Genomic DNA, 20953 nt, shown 5'->3' on the forward strand with positions numbered 1-20953 from the left:
ACAAACAAAACCCCATTTTTGGTTTACAGGATGAAGATTTCATGAAAACCTGATGGGTACTATGCATTGTTCCTATCAAAAACAAATAATGTATTAACTGGTGTCCTCACGTACTGTACCTTACTCCCTTTGTTTTGATAGCATTTTTTGTTTTTTATTGTGTTCAGTATTCATATGCTTTATACCTGATACGTGAACTGCTTTTTTGATTATAGAATTGCCTCTGATTCAGCCCTTCATGAAAGTGTTATGCGTGCAGAAGTTAAACCAAAAGGTAAGGGCTTTTAAGTTGTACATGTGTGAAGTTGAACCTAATTGATATACATTCTGAAGGGAGTCCATATTAATTAGGCCAGGTTTTTTATTTCAATGATATACCTTTTATCACAGTACTAAACAGACACATAAACCAGGACATTCATAGGATAGAACCAGACATTTGGTGGGCAAAACACTGACCCCGAGTCCATGGACTACCCTAAAATGGACTACACTGCTGAAGTTTAGCGATTAAGGTTAGGAAACTGAGTGAACTGAGTGAACAGTTTCCTAACCCCCATCACTAAACTTCAGAGTGGTATCGTCCATTTTAGGGATGTCCAAATGGATAGTCCATGAGGGGTAGTCCATGGACTGGGGTCAGTGTGTTTTGTCCACCACCGTACTCAGTGCTTATTTGCTGCCAAAAAAGTCAGAAGTTGACCTCTAATCCTTATCTTATCCTTCTACTGTTGCATTTTGTTCATAGATATGCTTTCATCTTAAATATTTTTTACTTAAGAAACGGGAAGTCTTGTTACAGCACATAGTTAACGTAGTGTTTGTTCAAATAATTATTACATAATTCTGTTACTAAAATAGATATGGAGAAATTGATTTGTTGAGAAGTTGATGTTTTTCATCCATCTTTTCTTCAGAAAAAACTCTGCCATCATATGAGGTGAGAAAGGTAAGGTGTAGAATGACTGTGTGATGGTAATATTCAGCATGTTTGGCCTGTATTTCACATGTCATGAAAATTCTGGATTTTACTACTTCTGATCATTCCAGATTTCACCGATCATATGATTTTATGTCAGAAACCCCTGATACTGTCCGGTCCCCGCATGCAGTTTTGATATTTTGGGGACAAGACTAGAGCTAAGCTGTTAAAAGATTGAAAGTGAGCGATCCTGACGTCCCTCACGTTACAAAATTTGAGTTTTTCATTATTTTTTTGCAATGAACTTTATTATAATAACTACTCTACAACAATACGAGAAAGTATGACAAATTGCAAAATTACACAATCACTGTAAGACCGTCCTGTAATGCACAAACTATATGCAGAAGTTTTTTACTATTTACAAGCCCTGGGATTTCACAGTAATGATCATTTCTGGTACCATGTCATTACTGTTATCTTAACATAACAGAACGGAAAAATAGTTTCCCAGTGACATGTCCTGTCAATATATTCAGACTGAGGGATCAAAATACACAATTATAGTATTTTTCCACTTGGATTCTTAACTACTACAGCAATTCTTTATGACTCAGCTTGTGTATAAACAAATTTTTGAAAAAAAACATTACCGTTTTTCTATCGTCCACCATCTTGAATCATTCCCAACGTGTATTATTGCATGTTACTGATGACTCACGCATGAAGGATGTTTTGCAGTTAACAGCAGCGATTGTTATGGCTTCCAGTGCCAAGAAAAAAAAAGAAATGACTCTAAAAATTAAAAAACAATTAGATTGTAGTCTTTTAGTGACAATTTCACTGTGAAACTGATGATGAGGCCCGAATCTCTTTACGAAAAAACAACATCTGTAGTGATCATTTCAAGTGAGTATACTTACTCCTTTAGTTGGATCGAAGAGGAGTCTTGAGTTTTTGACACTTTAGTGCACACGCATTTTAACACTTAAATTGACGTTCTTCTGACATTTTAATAATAGACATTGAAGTTTTTTGTAAGTAATAGTACACACTGATGTTCTTTAGTTTGAAAGTATGTTTAACAACATGTTTCCAGAAAACTGTTTCTGTACATTAAAAGAAATACAAGCCCACTGTGGGTTCCCATGAATTTTCACGCAACAGAAAAAAATTGTCACAGATAGTTTCCCACGATCTCTGGGCTTGGAACCAAAAAATTGTTATCCATGGGATTTGAAACCCTAGGGCTTGTATTCATATAGATTGTGAAAAAGTGAAGCTAAATAGAAAAAAGTATTTTGAATGAATTATAATGAGTTTTAAACAAAGGAAAATAAAATTTAAACCAAGGAAAAAATTAAACCTGCAACATATATACTGTACAAAGCACTTTCCATGTGGTATTGTGTTTATTATATACATACTGAGACATTCGTTGTTTTGGCAGGCTTTTTATTTCAAATGTTTCCAAAATGCTAAAATTTGCTGCTACACATGGCAAAACAACAAACAAAACGAAGCATCAGCTTATTAGTAAAAGTGTTTGTTAGTAATATTAATGAGGGTAAGAATATGAGGTAATCCAAGAATTACAAGTAATGTTAAATTTTTTGTTCTGAATGCACAATTGACAATGAATGAATTTAAGTAAAATGGCCAATGTGAATAATTAAGTAAGAAGACAAGTAGCTCCGATAAAAAGCACAGCTTAAGGTTATGTCTCGTTCTGTTTTTCCCCTTTGCTGTTGTTTAGCTGTCTCTCTACAATTCCCTTCATTGACAGAGAAATACACAAAACTATTCCACTCCAATTTTCAAGATGTTTTTCACTTTTTTATGAGAAAAACTCTTTGAGAAAAACTTTTCTTGTTGAATGTCTGCGAAGCACTCGCAAAGTGAGGGCACTGCAAGCGCCTATAAAAGGTAGGAATTTTGGCATGAGACTCACACACCTCTGTGAGTTCTAATTGGACGTATCATTTTTCTCACACGTGAAAAAACATCATTTGCGACTCTGATTTGAGGTATCGACTCCCTCTAGAAATTAGACAATGTCAATCATTGAACATTTTTAAAGTTTTACTAAAGACACATCTTTTTAAATTAGCTTTTTATTAGTTCTTTTATTAACTCATATTTTACTTTTATTGTTTTCCGAAAATTGTAAATTATTATTATTATTATCATTATTTGGACTAGCCATTTATTACTTTAAGATTTTAGTGTTGTAATGCGCACTCGATCATATCTTTATCGCATGCTAGACTGCGCAATATAAGAAATAAACATTATTATTATTATTATCATTATTATTATTATCATTTTTTTTCACATATGAAAAACATTGTTCGCTCCTCTGATTGGCTAGAACTCATTTCCGTATGAAAATTTACGAGATAGCTTTTTTGTGAGTATTTCTCAGTATGTATATAATAAATATATACTGTATACATTTTTTGAGGAAATTATGAATTTTAAAGCTAACTTTCCTAGAAATTAAAGCAAAGGCAATTGGCAACTCAAAGTCACAAAAAGTTACCATCACCAACAGTTTTGTATTTTACTTGTGAACTTATTTTGAATTCAAACTACTTCAAAAAATCTATGCTGATATCATAATTCCAGTTTTTCCTGATGGCCAGAGAAGGAGAAACAGTGGCCAGGCAATATAGTTGTTTATTTTTATTATTATCATTGTTTTGTCTGTCCATCAAAGCTGATTGTGTTTGGTTTTTTGCAATGTTAACAGATAGCTGTATTATTGCTTGACCTCTGGGTCAAAACAATTTCTGTTATGTGTTCACAGGTCCGCAGTCCATCAAGACCCAAGTCATGTGAAGTTCCTGGAATGTAAGATTAACCTGTTACTTTACTTAACCAAGTTCCTCTTAATATAATGTGTTTCAAATGAGCCTCAGCATGTCAATGATTTAGACAGTACAGTCTTCTACCTCGTAAAATTTTAAGAACTGAGCATTGGTCCAGCAGGCCTGGGAATGGAACCTGTAACATCCACAGACAAGAACCAACTACCAACTCAGCTTTATACGCTGTGGAAGTGCTTTTACAAATGCAATACTTTTACAATAAAAAACAGGCTTTTTAAAAATAAGTGTCATCATGGGAATTGGCTGTAGAGAGTGATTTTTTCTTGTATCAATATCTAATCATATATTTTCCTGGTAATCCTGACATACTTTACCTGTACACCACCACCAACATATCATTTTATTAATGTAAATTGATATTTAGCTAAAAGCTATTTTACAGGAAAACTTACAGTTAAAGGATATTTACGATAAAAAGATTAAATTATATCTACTAAAAATATTATGATATAAGTGTTAAACATTTTGTTCTTTTCTTTGCTGGGTAACAGTAATTTTCTTTTGGTGACTTACAGGATGTACCCATCAGCAGAACATATGTCACCAAGTGGTCCAAACTTACAGATTGGTACCACCAACACAGGAGGATCACTGCCAGATTTGACAAATCTGCACATCCCATCGCCACTTCCAACACCTATTGACCCTGATGAACAAGTTAATCAAGTATTGTCACCTCAGCAATTTCAAATGTCTCAGAGGCAGAGCCCTACTCGGCGACAACAGGGTAATCATCAGCCATTGAGAAAGCCTCAATACATGCATGACATGTCATTAATGCCTGGAAACATCTCACCAAACTTGGAAGACAGATTACAACAATTTCAGTTGTATCCGCCAGGGAATGCTATTAATAATGATTTCATTTCACATGGAAATGTTCCCATCACAACAAGTTCCTCACCAACGTTATCTCCCACGTCATCGGCACCCATCACACCTCTTTTTGGAAACTTGCCAACCAGCCCAATGTCATCTTTTAGTCCGGAGCTCTATTTTAAACAACAGCAGTCACAACAACAGTTGTCGCAGCAGCCGAACACATTATCATTACAACAACAACTTGAACAATTTTCAATGCATCGTCCAATGTTGAATACATCAATGCAGCTGCCCTTTCAAAGTTTGCTGTCGCAAACACCAACAACAATCCCTCAGGGAATGTCAAGCTTAGCAAATTTTTATGGAGGTCATTCAAGGGTACCAGACTTAATTGTAACTCCTGATGATGATGGGCATAAATCTGACTTAGCAAAAGATCTTAGTTCAGCAATGGCCAACACTGTTGGAGATGATCCTGGGGAACTGTACTCTTCGGATGTTGTGCTTGATCCATTAGATGTGGAAGGCTTTCAGATGTTGTCTGGTCAGGAATCAGAGCTCACTGATGCTGCCACAGAAGATCAATTCCGTTTAGACAGGCTTGGGTAAGCTTTGTTTGTGCTACATTTTATTTCATGATAAAAATCTATCCTTTTAAGTGAACAATGGGTACCATTGCCCAATTATATGCTTGAGGAGGGGACTTGTTACAAGCCCATTTGTAATAGAATTATCAACACAGACCAACATAGTTCGACAGATCACAGTGGGCTTTACCAGATCCTCACGCTTGGTGTTAATTGGGCCAATTACTAAATGAGATACAGCCACTCAAAAACTACGAAATTAACTTAGCAAAATAGAAGACATATGATAAGTGTCCAGCAATCCAAACATTTTGTAGTAAATTTTCAAGTTTTTGAAGATAGAAGTTAACAAGTGTTTGGAAAATATTGAAGAATTCTGGCTTAACACTGTAAAAATGACAAGCATGGTATTTAGCTTATTATACTACCACATGAGAAATTGCTGTAATCTGATTGGCTTAGACCAGTGGTATTTCAGCTTAATTTGAAATACCTACCGGTACATGTGAAATTACAAACCTTTAGCAGGTAGTAGTATAAACAAATAATAGCATGATTTGTATGTGATATTTGGCATAAATACCACTCGTGATATTTCAAAATTGTCTCAAATTTCACACGCCTAATGGCTCGTGAAATTACATATAACAATTTCAAAATACCACTGGTGGTATTTCTGCCAAATATCACTACAAATCACGCCATTACATATACAAGTACACAATGTAGTACTTTTGTCACTGAATTCCTTTTATTCAACCTTTATTAAAAAATTTCTGGTCTTTCAGTAGGGGTACCATAATGCAAGACGTCTAGCTAAGTAAATAAAATTAAGTTAATAATAATGATAGTAATAACAAAATCTCATACAAAAGATAAAATGATTAATAATATTCATAGCATTGATTATTGTACAATATTAAAATTCATCATTGGCTAAAATACAGAAATAATACTTTTTGAATCAATGAGCTGACTTAATGTTAACAATTCTGCTTAGTAACACATTCCAGTCCTTGACAGTTCTACAAAAATAACTTTTCTTATAAGCCTCAGTATTTGGTAGCAGTTCAATAAACTTGTTCTGGCTAGAGTTCCATAAATGTCTTCTGCGCTTCATAACATAGTCTGGAAAGCCGGGCTGCTATCACCATGAATTGCTTTGTGGAATAAGGTTACCGGTAATTGTTCTTTGTACCTTCAGCGGTATCCAGGTTAACTTGTTCAAGGAGTTGGTAACTGTTCCTGGTTCTTGCGTATAACAATTTTTAACGAAGCGTGCAGCGCTTCTTTGTACTCCCTCTATTTGTTTGACTTGTTTTTTCAAGTGTGGGTCCTTTCTTATCTTAACATTTTGGGGGTCAGGCTGGTCAGGACACTACTTGCATTTCAAATAAACAGTGCACCTCACAACCACATGGAACATCCAACACCACCATTGCCTTATTTTTTTTTTGTTTTAACTAAAATTAAGTTTTCAATGCAATATGTCTCTTAATGTAACTATCTCTTAAGTTACAATCAGAATTGGTGTTTAATTTGTTATATCTTTCTTACAGAGCTGCAAGGCTACATTGAAAAAACTTAATAGTTGCAAGTACGTGTTAAGGAAAACTGTTTTAAACCCGTCACAAGTTGTTGGACAAGATTCCAAAGGAATGCAAGTACTTCTAAATCAAAAGTTGATGTACAAAATGCAATATTTGTGATGGCCTGGTTTTATCCTGCGGGTAACTTATTTTCTGAATGCATATTAATTAATTAATGACTATGATATGTAATGCAATTTAGGATTAGTATTTTATTAAGGGTTACAGGTTAAAAAGTGTTAAAAATGTTTATTCATAAGATGCAACCCTTTTGTACTCATAGTTACTATGCTGTGTACCATAAAGTCTCTCTTGGTGGCCTGTATTATAAATGATAGAATTCCCATCTGAGCAACATTTGTCATGTCGTACTGATAATGTGGTGTGCAAGGAACATTTTACGTTTTTTTACTGTGTGGACTACACCAGAGGTAAATATAAGATATATGTGTTCTATAGTTCTTTACATTAATATTTTTTCATTTATTTTATTTTAAGTGCAACCTTCTCCATTAAAATTAGTTTTCACATGGTCAAGGTTGGTCCAGGCGGCAGAAGGTTATGTATCCTGCGTCATTGACATAATGTACCCGCAGATGGTAACGTCTGCGCCGGAAGCAGCGCCAATATCATTGTTCTGGGTCCCCAACGGACTCAAAGAATTACCAGAAATGCATTTCAAATTTTTTCTTCAACGTGATTGGCAAATTGACAATGGCTTTTTTAACAGACCACTGATGGTGCTTACTCAAATCCTGGTACACAGGTGGGAACCCAGAACAAGTATTTTGGCGCTGTTTCGCAGAAGAACTTAACAAGAAGTTTAGTTCTGTCAGTGGCACAGACTAAAGGATATAAAGCTACTGTAAAATTCCAAACATATTCCCTAATGTTGATAACCTCCTCAAAATAAAAGCTCCCCCAAATTCAAAAAGCAAAAAAAGTAACTTTAATAAGCCCCTCTAACAAAGGTCTGGACAAAAATAAACCCTGGGGCTTATTTTAGGGATTTTATGGTGTTCAACTACCATGAACTGATATGTTAGTGATATACGTGTACAGCTACTTGAAGCTTCAAGTTATGGCTCGACCAATTTCAACCTTGTCTGTTCCCCCGCCCTCAGGCTCAAAACAAATGCCACACTCTCGGCAACAACAAAATCAACTGTATTAAAGAAAATAGCTGGAGAGGTTTAGAAATGTGTTTATGGCAAACTACAATCAACAGTTTCAAGTTGAAAGTTTCTCAAATTTGGAAATGAACAGGTAAAAGGTGCCCAATCTAGGTCTTATTGATTAAACTGACTTGAAACTACTAATTTTTGCGTCGATATAATGAACAGTAAACAAGTTCATGTTTGGAATTGATGGAGTCATTACAGATTCTTTATAGTAAATAACAGTCACTGAGTATTTAACTCTTAACTCTTAAAACCCCTGATATAAAAACACAAATTATCTTTTCCCGTACCTCTGGCATGATTATAGCTTTAGTGTGGAAATAAAAAAACATCAAGGGAATACATCTCTGAAGTGATCATGAACTTAATCTCTTAACCTCTCCGACTGGTTGTGAATCCTCATCTCAAGGAAAAGTTCGGTGCTAATCCCCTTCAGGGCACAAAGAGTTAAGAGACTCTCATAATCACTGACTGTAACGGAGTTACAAACAAAACAGACAAATCATTCCACTTTTGAATTTCATGCATTAGAGGACATGAATATTCGTCATACCCAATTACTTCTAAAAAAGGTCTATTGGGGCCAACGTTTCTTTAAATAAAAGCTCTCGCCTTTAACGACAGTAACTAGTAACTAAATCCTTTTGTGTAAAAAATAAAAACGAACTTTCCAGTTATCCACTTAGCCTGAATATAATTACCAAGATATTGTCGGATGTGTCATAACCCGGTATGGGGTATTGAATGGACTTTGCAAGTATGTTTTAGCATATAAAAATATTCCTGTTCTGCAGCAATGAGTCTGCGCAAGCATCCGTAAGTAGTTTTACCAACATTTGACAGGTCAATACCCACAAGGGTGATGACACAAGAGTAGATATAACAGACAGTAAACTGGGTTTCATAAGATGGCCCCATACGACTTTTCTCCCATATCGTTACGTACTATTAATTTAGCAAAAGTTTGTTGAGCTCACTCAGTATTGCAATAAAGCTTAATACCAGATAAACTGTCTTTTGTTGCACTGCTGTCTTTTGTATCTTATTATAAGCCCTCCGCACCGTTTCAAATATAATCTCCAATCCCTATAATATCCTCTTCTGCGCATGCGCATACTCTCCTATTTTTTTTTCAAAGTCAGTGTAGCCTGAGGTCCCATTTATATGAAGAAAACCCGTCCCAGTCAGGAGAGTCGACCTTCCAGCCGAGTCAACTTTAATGAGCTTCTATGTGAGAAAAAGAGGACCCCTTTGCCTGAGCCAGTTATACCGGTCGTTTCGATACAGAGTTGTTCGATACAAGTTTATTCATTCGATGTGTAAATAGTTCCACGTACTTGGTTTAAAGGACGAAGATATTCACCCAAAATGTTTTTCTTGTTCACTCGCAAACTATACTTGAAGGGAACAAAATTTTTGTGCAATTTCACTGCTTGAGTTTGTATCGAAATGACTGGTTTCCCCTAAGCCAACAGCGATCTCGCGCATGCTCTGATTGTCTCGCAAACTAACTTATACATGAATGGAACGGGCAATTAGAAATTTTCAGCCTTCCTCCAGCTATAGAAAATAGTAGGCAATTTTTGCTTCTCCGAACAGATATTTTACAGAATACAGTCTTTGGGTGCCCCTGTTTGAAGGCTCAACTTAGCCAGGCGTCTGGAGGAAGAAATAGTGTCAGAGGACTAATCCCGAAATTTTAAATATAAACGATAAATATTTTCGGTTATTTTGATTGTAGTTGTTCGCCAATCGTGGAGTTCAATTCGCTCGTCATCGGTTTTGACCACGCCGTTGTTCTGCAGTTTAACTCCCACGGATTCCATTGGTTTCACATTTTTATATTTTTATCATATTCGTTAATTATTTATTTATTTTTTTAATATATATAATTAATTTCAGTGTTCTTACTGTACAACTGGTGCATTCAACCCTGTATATATGTAAACGAATCTTTACATTTCATTTTTAAATATAAATGGGACCAAATGGTAGCCTCCCACGCAGACGTTCTAGGGCAGGAACGCGTGACGAACTCCTAAGAACGTCTGCGTGGGCTAACCAAATGGTGGCTCTGTATTTTTAGCTGAGGGACCCTAGTTTCGCGTGACAGTGACTACCCCTAAGGGAAGCTAGCGTGACAGCGGTAGAGTGACTATTCGCCAGTATCATGTGTCTTCACATTTGACCTGGCATGTCATATCTTGTAGACTGACTGGATGAGTGGACGATTATAAAATGAAGGGAAAGTTTTGTTGTTCTGTTTTTCTATTACTGGTCCTCACGACTCTGTATATATTAACCAGGAATGAAATGAACTTATGGCAACCCACACGAACTGTCAGAACTGAAGGTAAGAATTGTGATATCGGACAGTATGAGATTGCTGAATACCACTGAAAGAAATAACTAACGTAAATATTATAAGAAACTAAAATTCTACTCAGTATTCAAAAATGACTGTCACAAAAGTGATTGCTTGAACATAGTCACCAATGTAACTCACAAAAACACTGAATAAATTCAGACTTGGCAACCATCGCTTACAAATTGAAACGGGCAGACATACAGTATTTGCCCGCTCTGCCATTTAAATGAAGTTGAACACGAATTACACTTTCTATTTAATTGTAATCTTTATGATAGTCTTTGATCTCACTTTTACAGAAACATTAGTAATAGATACCCCTTTTTTAGTAATTTTTACAACAACGAAAAAACCCTCTTTGTCGATCCTCATATCTTCAGACTTATAGCTGCTTACATACATTAACGTATGGAATATAGACAAAAACTTGTTCTTTAATTATAGCCTTTATTTTGATTTAAGATTTATAACATAAATAATGTAGGTAATGCTACGTACTCACGTGGGAATACTGAAACAAAGTTGTTGTTTAATCAAGAGACTCTTGAAGAGCCGAAGTTAAGCTGTTCATAGCGACGATTTGGATTATGACTGTTTTATTTACCAGTAAAAAACGATCATTTGGTCTTTCAAGGCTGTTTAATAGGAAAACAAAATCACATAAAAGACGTGAAGGTATTGACTGAGTCACGGTGTCGCCCCTGATCAAACTCGCCTACTGGTGTTATTATTTATTACTAGCAAGGCATCCAAAGCTCACGTTACGAGTGTGTTAGTAACATAACTTCCGGCGGTTGTGTGCCGCCCCCGGGGGGTATTCCTGTGAATTCTTGGTGGTCGCCCCGTTCTCCAAATCCTGACCCACAAATGTCATTTTTCACTCCCGTTTTCAGACCTGGACTCTCTGTTTCAGAAACAAATATCAGTGATCAAAACTTTCCTGTCTTGGAATGGTTTTCCTAGATCTGTTGCGTCTAACCTCATTAAAAGTTTCAGGTGTAGCGGCTCTGAGCCAAGATCATTCAACAATGATACTAGCAAGATAATTTGGCTTCGACTGCCTTATGCAGGCCACATCGCACAGTCAATCGTAAACAGACTAGTGCGGAAATTAAAGCGTTGTTTGAAGGAACCTGTTTGTTCTAAAATTTTCCACCAAACTAACAAACTTTCATCATTTTGCTCGAACAAAGATCCAAACCCTATGTATCTTAAATCTCATTTGATTTACAAACTACGTTCCGCTTTTAATGCTGAATACATAGGCAAGACTGACGGCGTCAAGATGACACCGAAATGTCGTTCGTTGTTATCCGCGTTATTTTTTACTTGCCTGTGTATAACTAAACCTTTGCTTATTTTAAAAAACCCATTCAAGGGGAAAAAAAAGAATTTGATACCAACTCACAAAACCTCATTAAATTTGCTTTCCGAATATTCTAAGGGATAGCTTACCAGCTAAGAGATAGTTTGCTTCTGGTGTAACTGGGCTTTTACGCACTTGAGTTTGAGCTGCTTCTATTTAGTTACCTTACATCCACATGAACCATTAGTGCGGCTCTAAGACTGCTAGCTGTCCATTGTAGGACACTGTCAATAATGCCAAGACGAACATGAAGAAGGAACAGGAGGCCAGATCCTACTGAAAAACGTTACTTTGTGCTCATAGGTTCTAAAGAAACATTATTCTCTGAAAAGGACAATCGCGAGAATACCATACATGACGTTTATGACGGGGTTCAGGCTTTGCTGATGTTTATTGGTTATCCTAGAAGTGGTCATACACTCGTCAGCTCGCTATTAGATGCTCATCCTCACGTGATCATTGCTAATGAGTTTGATATTATTGGTAAATGGAAAGAGTGGGATATTGCTAACAGAAACAAGTATTTCCTGTTTGACCAGTTGTACCAAAACTCCAAACAGGAATCTGAAATTGGTTACAGATCAGCTGCAGTCAAACATCGCTACAGTTATCATGTACCAAGACAATGGCAAGGAACGTACAGTAAAAAGATTCTGGTTAGTATCGAACATATAATAATTGCAGTTGTCAGAACTATTTGGTCAATTCTTAAAAGTTTAAAACGGCTAAAGTCTTGTGGATTTTGATAAGCCCTTTGCCTTATTGAAGCATGGTAATTATAGTTTAGGCTTTCCGACGATATTAGAGTTAAAAGATCCACAAAACTATCAATTGTTCTTTGTTGATGCGATGGAAACAGCATTCCCAGTCATTTTCACAGCCGCCTATAGCAGCCTACAGCCGTTGGGGCCTAGGCACTATGAACACCTCGTACTGGTGCTCAGACTACTACGGTCAAGACAAGACCTACCTAGGACTGGAGAGATAACAAACCGATCCAATTGGCTACCAGCTTCTTTGCTCTTTCTTAACAGGTGATGGGAGCCAAAAAAGGAGGTAAGACGACCAGACAGCTCTTTCAAAAGGAGAACGTGAACGCTGTGTTACAGATAGAAAAAGCGCTCAAGATCCCTATTAAATATATTCATGTCATCCGTAACCCTTACGACAATATTGCCACAATGTTACTCAGGAAATTGAACAAGAGACCAGAAGCTGAGCAAGGAGAGAAGGTCAGTAATACTCTATTGGTCATAACACTGTTAGGTACGGCGCATACCGGCATACCCTGCTAGTAGAATTTAATTCACCGGACCAGTTAAATTCGGAAGCGAAAAGCTTAAGAGGGGTGCTAAATTTTACTCTTTGTAATTAAATGATAATGATTTTTTATTCATATTGCCACGAGTGTCGGACAAAAAATCTGATACCTTGACAATCTGGTTCCCCAGGACTCACCGACGTAAAGAAGAGACACCCTACAAATGGGGTTGAATCTTTGACAGGATTTAAACTCATGACCTATTTGATACTGCGGGCGTGCATTTGCTTGTATCCTAGTTAGGTGGATTCCTCGCACTGTGGAGTAATTTTTACTTCCGTACACGCGTAAATAAAATAGAGGCAAGAATCTAGAGGCAATGTATGGAAGATCGCGCGTAAACGTAAAAGTTGATTCTCGCTCAACTTTGCATTTACGCTTGGCCTTTCAAACATCGCCTCTTTTTTAGTTACGCACAGAAATTTTACTCGCGTAGGCAACATAAGCTCAGCTTTTATTTTGCCTCGTTCCTGTGCGGTTTTCTCCCAGGCCTTCACGGTCATGCTTTTTCTAAGCAACTTCTTAGATTTTATTCACGTTCTAATATATTCACGGAATAAAATGTCGCTTTTCTCGTTTTAGATCAATGACACTCACAGCCTGAATCAACAAATTGGGAATTATTTCACTTTAGCGAGGCTAAACAGTAAGCTTAAGACCCGCTTTGAAGGTGCAGTTCACGGGATACACAGCTTGCAGCTGATTAAAGAACCACAAAGAACTTTGCTTGGTGTTTGTCAGTTTTTAAAGCTTAATTGTGATCAGCAGTATATTGAAGACTGTTCCAGCATCATATACAAAGAGCCTACAAAAACTCGTCACAGTGTGGTGTGGACAGACAAACAAAAGGAGTTGGTCATGGAAACGCTGAAGAATTTTCCGTCTTTAAAAGATTATAATTTTGACAATTAGACTGCCTTCGTCACTCTCTAAGCCTTGTTTGTTTGGCCACTCTAAATCTCACGGGAGCTGTATTACAAACTAAGTTTGATTCACTCAGGAAATAAAAAAATAATCACTTCTTGTTTACCGAGTGGAGTGCTTTTTACGCCCAGCCGTACATGGTACATAGTTAACGCCCATCCTTGATGCAAACACATTACATTTTCATCTCTTTATCCGCCCTTTCTTTCTAGGAGCTCAGTAGCATCAGTCTATACTAATGACAACAAGAAGGGCAACGACCAGCTAATTCCCTTAAACTTTTTCTAAAATTTATTTTTGCGATTTCAGGACCGCCAAAATTACAGGCATGACGATTTCTTGACAGAACACATTTTACACAAACTGCGGTGAAAAAAATATTAACACTTTTCTTGGAAAAATCAGTCGAACGATGCAACGAACTCTGTCACAATTTTCTTGAGTTTGGCGTCTGTGTCTTCTGAAATGACTCCCTCCTTTCTAATGGTGTTAAGAAGTTCCTGCTGCGTAGATCGGATATGTTTCAGGAACGCTTCTTCGAAAGCTGTGATGCGAGAAGGATCGACCTTGTCAAGATGGCCCCTTACACCAGCATAGATTACGGCCACTTGTTCAGCGATCTCCATGGGAACTACCAAGATAATGCAACAAAATTAGCCACAAAAATTAAAGTTATAGTACCTAACATTAAACCAGGAAATATGACCAGGATATGGTTGCTAGGGACGCGAACGTCTGCGTGGGAGACAAAGTTGACACTGACCTAGTTTCCAAATATTTATTTCTTTTTCACAGCAATCCAATAAGTATGACAAATGTTTACTTTGGTGGATTGCATTACTGAAGACATTCTCTTGTATTTATGTTTATAAAATTAGTAATAATTGCCACAGTAATTAGTACGCACCGTATTGCCCCTGTTTAAGAAGTTCTGTGAGACGGACCCCTCGGTTCAGGAGGGACTGGGTCGCAGCATCTAGATCGGAACCAAACTGGGCAAAAGCAGCAACTTCACGATACTGAGCAAGCTCAAGTTTCATGGATCCTGCAACCTGTTGATCAACATAGGCACAAGAGAGAGTAACTGGTACCATAATAATGCCCTGCAATAAAGTCATCACTACATTAACCGTTAAGCCCCAATATCCACATTCAAATTCTCCAGAGTTGTCTCTATACATTTCCATACACAATAGGTTGAGAGAGTTTTAAAAAAGATCAAAGCATTTCCCTTAGGTGATTATTTAATTAATTCTCTCAACCTTTTCTCTTGATTGTGTATTGATATTGTTTAGGAGAAAATTGATATTTGTCACTCTTGCAACACAGATGTAAGTAATAACAGGTGAATGGGATGAAATGGAGATTATAAGGAACATGTTTCTCCAGTCTAACCTGTTTCATGGCCTTAGTCTGAGCAGCAGAACCCACCCTGCTGACAGACAAACCCACATTGATGGCAGGTCGGATACCCTTGTAAAACAGTTCAGTTTCCAAGAAGATCTGACCATCAGTGATGGAAATCACGTTTGTGGGAATGTAAGCTGATACATCTCCTGCCTGCAAACAATCATTTCAATACAAAGCTTAGCAACATCATGCATCAAGACTGATTGAGGAAATGTCCTAGAGTTTCTGCACCATTCTTTGCATATAAAAAAGAAATGTCAAACTAACCCGACTTAATTTTGAGCACAAACACTGGGTTTTCATGAAGAATTCTGGTAGCAGGAAAAATGAGTAACATTACAGCCTGGAGAATATTTTGAAAGAGGCTCCTCCTCTGAATAAAAATAGTCATAGGCTACTAAACATTAGCTGGAGAATCTTGCATAGTAAAAGGAGAATTCTCCCATCTCTGATGCCTAAAGAACCCCCTGTAAACAGCTCAGCAAAGTTACTAGGAATAAAAGAACATTACAAAATACTGAATATGGAGATCGCTTAATGACAACTTACATGACAGTTTATGTCAGTAATGGAAAAGGTGCAGGGCTTAGATTTCAAGCTGCCGCCCAGGATATGCTATTAGTAGGCAAAGAATTGAACAACTAAAAAGTTCTTTTGGTTTTGTTTTCATTTTGTTTCCTAAGAATGTAGCTGGGTGTCATGCTCATCATAACCATGAAAATCCCCAGGCCCGGTGCCAAAAGCCATGGATGTACAAGCTTCTGTTATGTAATACCAAAGCAAATAATTTACAAAACAATCAAAAACAGGTTCTTTATTGCTCAAGCTACATGTACATGGCTTCTGTTAGGTTAGGAGTCTTAAAAAACCCACCCTTAGAATATTGAAAATTTAAAGTTGAATTTTTTCTGACCTGAGTTTCAATGACTGGCAACGCAGTAAGTGAACCTCCCTGGTTATCATCATTCATTTTAGCTGCTCTCTCCAACAGACGTGAGTGCAGGTAGAATACATCACCAGGGTAGGCTTCCCGACCAGGAGGTCTTCGCAACAACAGTGACATTTGACGGTAAGCCACAGCCTGAAGTATCACAGTAAACAAAAAGCAATGTTTTGTTTGATCTAGTGGAGTTTTTCTCAAATTGTAGTCCATGAATATGTTATCACATTTTACTACTTCATAAGCAAAGGTTACTCTGTAAAATTACACCAAATTGTTAAGTGAAATTACCTGCTTTGACAAGTCATCATAAATAATGAGTGCATGTTTTCCATTGTCTCTGAAGAATTCACCCATGGCACAGCCAGAATAAGGTGCTAGATATTGGAGAGGAGCAGCATCTGATGCTGTTGCACTTACAACAATAGTGTACTTCATTGCATCTACAAAGAGGTTATGTATACAATGACACACATTCAATTCAGAATAACAAAGCTTTGTCAATGAAAACGTCACTTGCTGGCCCTAGTTGTTCAAAGGGTGGATAGCCCTATTTACTGGACACCACAACTGGTGTCCTTAATACTTATCCACTGAAAGGTTTGAACAAACTGGAGCCAGGTCTATGTTACTATGTAACCTACGTTACTTGTTTTCATGTAATCAAATCTTTCTATGTATTATTTATTATTGCATTATTTATTCCCTTCTGTATTATTCTCACAATCATCATACATTATCTTCAAATAAGCAAGAGCTAAGGGAAAAAATTTTTGAACCAAGAGTAAAACTGAAATACATTATGAAAGGAAGTACTTACCAGCATCTGTTAGTCTCTTTACCAGCTGAGCAACTGTACTTCTCTTCTGTCCAATGGCGACATAGATACAGTAAAGCTTCTTTTCTGCACAGAAAAAGAGAAAACTGTTCCTTACAATCTTGGCCATATCGGGTGCTGGTGTGTTTTTCTCTACCATCAGGACCCGAATTAAGTTTTAGGTTAACTTTTACGTAGTTTTAACTTGATTTTTTATATAGCAAATTTATAAATTATTTATATTATTATTTTAATTTAAGTTTTATTTCAAGTTTTAAAGTAGGTTGCCCATTGCTCAACCATCTTTCCTGTAGTCCAAACAGAGCTTCAAGCTGCCATCTTTTTGGTCACAATAGCATTGAAGAAGTAGAAAAACATTTTGGTGACTAAGATTGCAGCAACAAAACAAAACAGTTTGTTTCACTGAATCCACCATTTAAAAATGCACAAGGCATTTACACCTGGGATTTCTAAGAGTTTCGAATCTACTGCTCAGTGATAAAATGCAAGGTCGTTGATGACCAAATTGCAGACCTTGAGTGCCATTGTACAACCACATCTCAAGCTACCAACGTCTCCAAAAACATGGACAGTGATTCAAGTGTTAAGTTCTGGTAATTTTGAATGGCCAGACAACCGTAAATTTTTTGACCCTGCTTATAGAATTGAAAAGTTTGGCTATTAAATTGTCATATGATAGAAAACTGCAAAAATGAAAGGAACAGATTAATGCAGCTTAAACAACTCTGTGCATGGAGGTAGAGTTACGGGGACAGACAACAATAGAAAAAATTGGTCACGCATACTTGAAAGCTTTGATGCAACCATTATGACGGAATCCATCAGGAAATTGAACACTGGTAATTTTAATTTTCAGTGGACAAAAACCTTGTACAAGAATATTTTAAGCCATATTACATTCTTTTTCACGCTTTTTAAGATCTATATATGTAATAAGTTATACAAAATAAGTCCAACAAAAAGGTTCTTATGGGAGCCCAGGAAAATAAATTTCAGATTTCATTTGGTGAAATCTGAAGCTTTTGAAGTTTCTTTTCTCGGGCTCCCATAACAACCTTTTCTTTGGAGTTATTTTATATAACTTATTACGTTAATTTATAGCTCTCAAAAAGTGTAACAAAGAATGCAATATGATTGAAATTATTCTGGTACAAGCTTTTGGTACACTGGAAAATAAAATTACTCAATTTCCTAAAGAATTCTGTCTTAACATTTTGTTTTGCTTACTTTCATCAGTCCCTTCATTAAATTTCTTCTGGTTGATGATGGTGTCAATGGCAATGGCGGTTTTACTAGAAGAAAAAGATCAACATCATTAGTTAGGATAGAGTACAGAAACATCACACATTAAGGGAAGACCTACTGAAAATCATTTCTGGAAAAGGAAACAAGTTTGAAATCACTTCACTGGAAAAAAAGGGTCACCAATAGAATATTTGGTGCCACTTAAAAAGTTATTTTTCATAGAAAAAATTACCCATAAGTAAAAAGAAAAGGGGACAATGATATGAAAAAAAATGAGCTTACCCACACTAAACTGAAAAGATAAAGGTATAAACGTTCAACTTACAAATACATCTACTAACCCAGTCTGTCTGTCTCCAATGATAAGCTCTCGCTGTCCACGTCCAATGGGAACTAAGCTGTCCACAGCCTTGATACCAGTCAACATAGGTTCATTAACAGAGGTACGGGGTATGATACCAGGAGCCTTGATACCCACACGGGCACGAGTAACATCAGCTAGTTCTCCTTTCCCATCAATTGGATTACCCAAGGCATCTACAACCCGTCCTAACATTCCCTCACCTACTGGAACATCAACAATGGCACCTGTTCTCTTTACAACATCACCTTCTTTGATCAGTTTATCATTTCCAAACACCACAACACCAACATTATCAGGTTCCAAGTTCAAAGCCATACCCTGCAGAAATACATATGCATACAATCACCAGATGTACTTTGATAAACTAACGTAGCGGAAAAAAACCCAAAGTACTTTCAATATTACCTTGAGGCCACTGGAAAACTCCACCATCTCTTCAGCCTGTATGTTTTTAAGGCCATATACACGGGCAATTCCATCACCAATGGACAACACACGGCCTGTTTCTTCTAGTTCAGCTTTGGGTGCAGAACCTAAGATCCTCTGCTCTAATATTGATGAAACCTCTGCAGTGCCTGTTACAGAAAATTAGCTTACTTAAAACCAACCAATTTCTTGTTGAGAAATTCAAGATCAGACTGGTTGGTTTTTAGACGTCAAAAACTAAGAGTCCAGGAGGCATAATTTCCCTTAGTATCATAAAAAATCTTGCAAAAGTGAGGGTCCACAAGAAGCCTGGACAACCTTCTGGCTAGAACGTCAAAGATTGGTGCTTATTACATTAAGGGACCAATGCTTAGGAAAAACGGTTATCTAACCTCAGTGGGCACAAAAATTACAAAGATATTGTTTAATCAATAACTTAACATGCAGCGATCACTAACTTACCAGCACTGGCAAGCGAAGGACTAGATGATGTTATATTTCGTACAGCAACCGTTAAAGCACCAAGGGATCCATGATAGATCTATAGAAAATAAATAAACATACATACAACTAACATTACACTTCATTGTCTGTTTTACAAGATTGCCGAGACAGAAACTAAAGGTTAAAATAATATATTGGTTCCATTTCCCCTTAAAATAACTGATGGCCACTGTAGCTAAGATTTAAATTACTGGAGTGTGATTTTGGCAAAGTTAGTTTACCACTTGATTTTCATAAATGCTGGCTGTGCTTTGTTCATGGAATAAGTCCAACAAGAACATCAATAGCCATATCTGAGTCTGAGCAAAAGTTGAAGGTAACCCACAGCTTTAAACCTTGGAAATCCAGGGTATCCAGCATATGACTTTTGTGCAAAAACTAGAACTGTTGGCTGAAGCTGCCAGACCCACCTAGAACAAAGCCCTGATTTCTACATGTCTTAAACTGGATACAAATTTATAATTAATGACTCAGGAAAAGTCTATGATCCGATGGGCACAATATTTGCATATACAATGTATACATGCATGTCAACTTGCAAAGACCGTTTGCAAGTACATCTGCCTAACATTACATGTATCTGTTGGTAAAACTTCTCAGAAGTTGCATAAGTACAGATATTTGTACACAGCACCGGCCAAACCTTGAAGATGAAAAAGTTCCTACAAAGATTGAAATAAATGCCTTTCATTTATGTACAACTACTTCTATTCTTGAGAAAAAAAAAACGATTTTGGGAAGATAAAGGAAACTGAGTGAGTAGATAACTAAGCCGGTACACCCCTTGGAAGTGACTTTAACCCCGTGATATTGTAATTCCTCAAATTTCCCACCATAGAACCAAACAAAACGAATGAAATAACACTCGAACGATTCATCATTTTCACCCCCGGATGAAATTATTAAATCTGAAGCTCATTTTACCATGTTTTTCGACAACAAAGTACTGACATCGTGGAATGTAGGTACAAAAACCAAAGGTAAACCGCTGGTTCAACCAGGCCGGCCGCGTTATTTGCACCCACGTTTGGTTACGTATTAGGCAACATTTTGCCATAAACTAATCAAAAAAAGTCATTGTATCTTACCTGGGGTGTCCGTCTCACTAAATTTCTCGCTAATATGGAAGAAAGTCGTGAAGAAAGCATGATTTTCGACGTCTATTTTCCGGCAACTGTCCACGCTGCTAACACCGCCAGAGAGCTGGTCGTATCACGTGACATGAAAAAAGTACCAACAAGGCTTGTGGGTAATG

The 20953-nt window shown here is 36.9% G+C and overlaps 3 protein-coding genes across 3 annotated transcripts in view; 2 read left to right on the forward strand and 1 right to left on the reverse strand.

Annotated features, from left to right (window-relative positions):
- Positions 1 to 9002, forward strand: part of LOC140936324 (uncharacterized) — a 14083-nt gene extending 5081 nt beyond the window's left edge. The window contains 5 exon segments of the mRNA XM_073385778.1: positions 216 to 274; positions 918 to 949; positions 3732 to 3775; positions 4329 to 5240; positions 6782 to 9002. Coding sequence (XP_073241879.1) covers positions 216 to 274; positions 918 to 949; positions 3732 to 3775; positions 4329 to 5240; positions 6782 to 6800 — 1066 coding nt within the window. The 3' untranslated portion in view covers positions 6801 to 9002.
- Positions 9003 to 10182: 1180 nt separating this feature from the next.
- On the forward strand, positions 10183 to 14074 carry LOC140936567 (uncharacterized). Its single transcript, XM_073386072.1, has 4 exons — positions 10183 to 10345; positions 12030 to 12382; positions 12761 to 12958; positions 13630 to 14074. The coding sequence occupies exons 1-4, from the start codon at positions 10231 to 10233 to the stop codon at positions 13957 to 13959; spliced, it is 996 nt and encodes a 331-aa protein (XP_073242173.1). The 5' UTR covers positions 10183 to 10230; the 3' UTR covers positions 13960 to 14074.
- A 165-nt stretch (positions 14075 to 14239) lies between these two features.
- LOC140936565 (ATP synthase subunit alpha, mitochondrial-like) lies at positions 14240 to 20927 on the reverse strand. The gene is made up of 11 exons (XM_073386071.1): positions 20787 to 20927; positions 19657 to 19735; positions 19174 to 19343; positions 18746 to 19086; positions 18387 to 18451; positions 17142 to 17225; positions 16613 to 16764; positions 16295 to 16462; positions 15367 to 15531; positions 14879 to 15023; positions 14240 to 14602 (listed from the first exon to the last, which is right to left on the reverse strand). Exons 1-11 carry the CDS (start codon positions 20844 to 20846, stop codon positions 14373 to 14375), a joined length of 1659 nt encoding a protein of 552 aa, XP_073242172.1. The 5' UTR covers positions 20847 to 20927; the 3' UTR covers positions 14240 to 14372.
- Positions 20928 to 20953: the final 26 nt, after the last annotated feature.

Source organism: Porites lutea, chromosome 5, assembly GCF_958299795.1.
Source record: "Porites lutea chromosome 5, jaPorLute2.1, whole genome shotgun sequence".
Classification (NCBI taxonomy): Eukaryota; Metazoa; Cnidaria; class Anthozoa; order Scleractinia; family Poritidae; genus Porites; species Porites lutea.

What these genes read in the sequence shown, in the direction of transcription:
- LOC140936567 (XM_073386072.1), top strand. Translation starts at nt 10,231, where the DNA reads ATGAAGGGAAAGTTTTGTTGTTCTGTTTTTCTATTACTGGTCCTCACG. An exon ending in ACGAACTGTCAGAACTGAAG is followed by an intron (nt 10,346 to 12,029) that starts GTAAGAATTGTG and finishes TTGTGCTCATAG; the next exon opens with GTTCTAAAGAAACATTATTC. An exon ending in CGTACAGTAAAAAGATTCTG is followed by an intron (nt 12,383 to 12,760) that starts GTTAGTATCGAA and finishes CTTTCTTAACAG; the next exon opens with GTGATGGGAGCCAAAAAAGG.
- LOC140936565 (XM_073386071.1), bottom strand. Translation starts at nt 20,846, where the DNA reads ATGCTTTCTTCACGACTTTCTTCCATATTAGCGAGAAATTTAGTGAGA. An exon ending in AGTTTTCCAGTGGCCTCAAG is followed by an intron (nt 19,087 to 19,173) that starts GTAATATTGAAA and finishes GTATTTCTGCAG; the next exon opens with GGTATGGCTTTGAACTTGGA. An exon ending in AGACTAAGGCCATGAAACAG is followed by an intron (nt 15,024 to 15,366) that starts GTTAGACTGGAG and finishes GTTGATCAACAG; the next exon opens with GTTGCAGGATCCATGAAACT.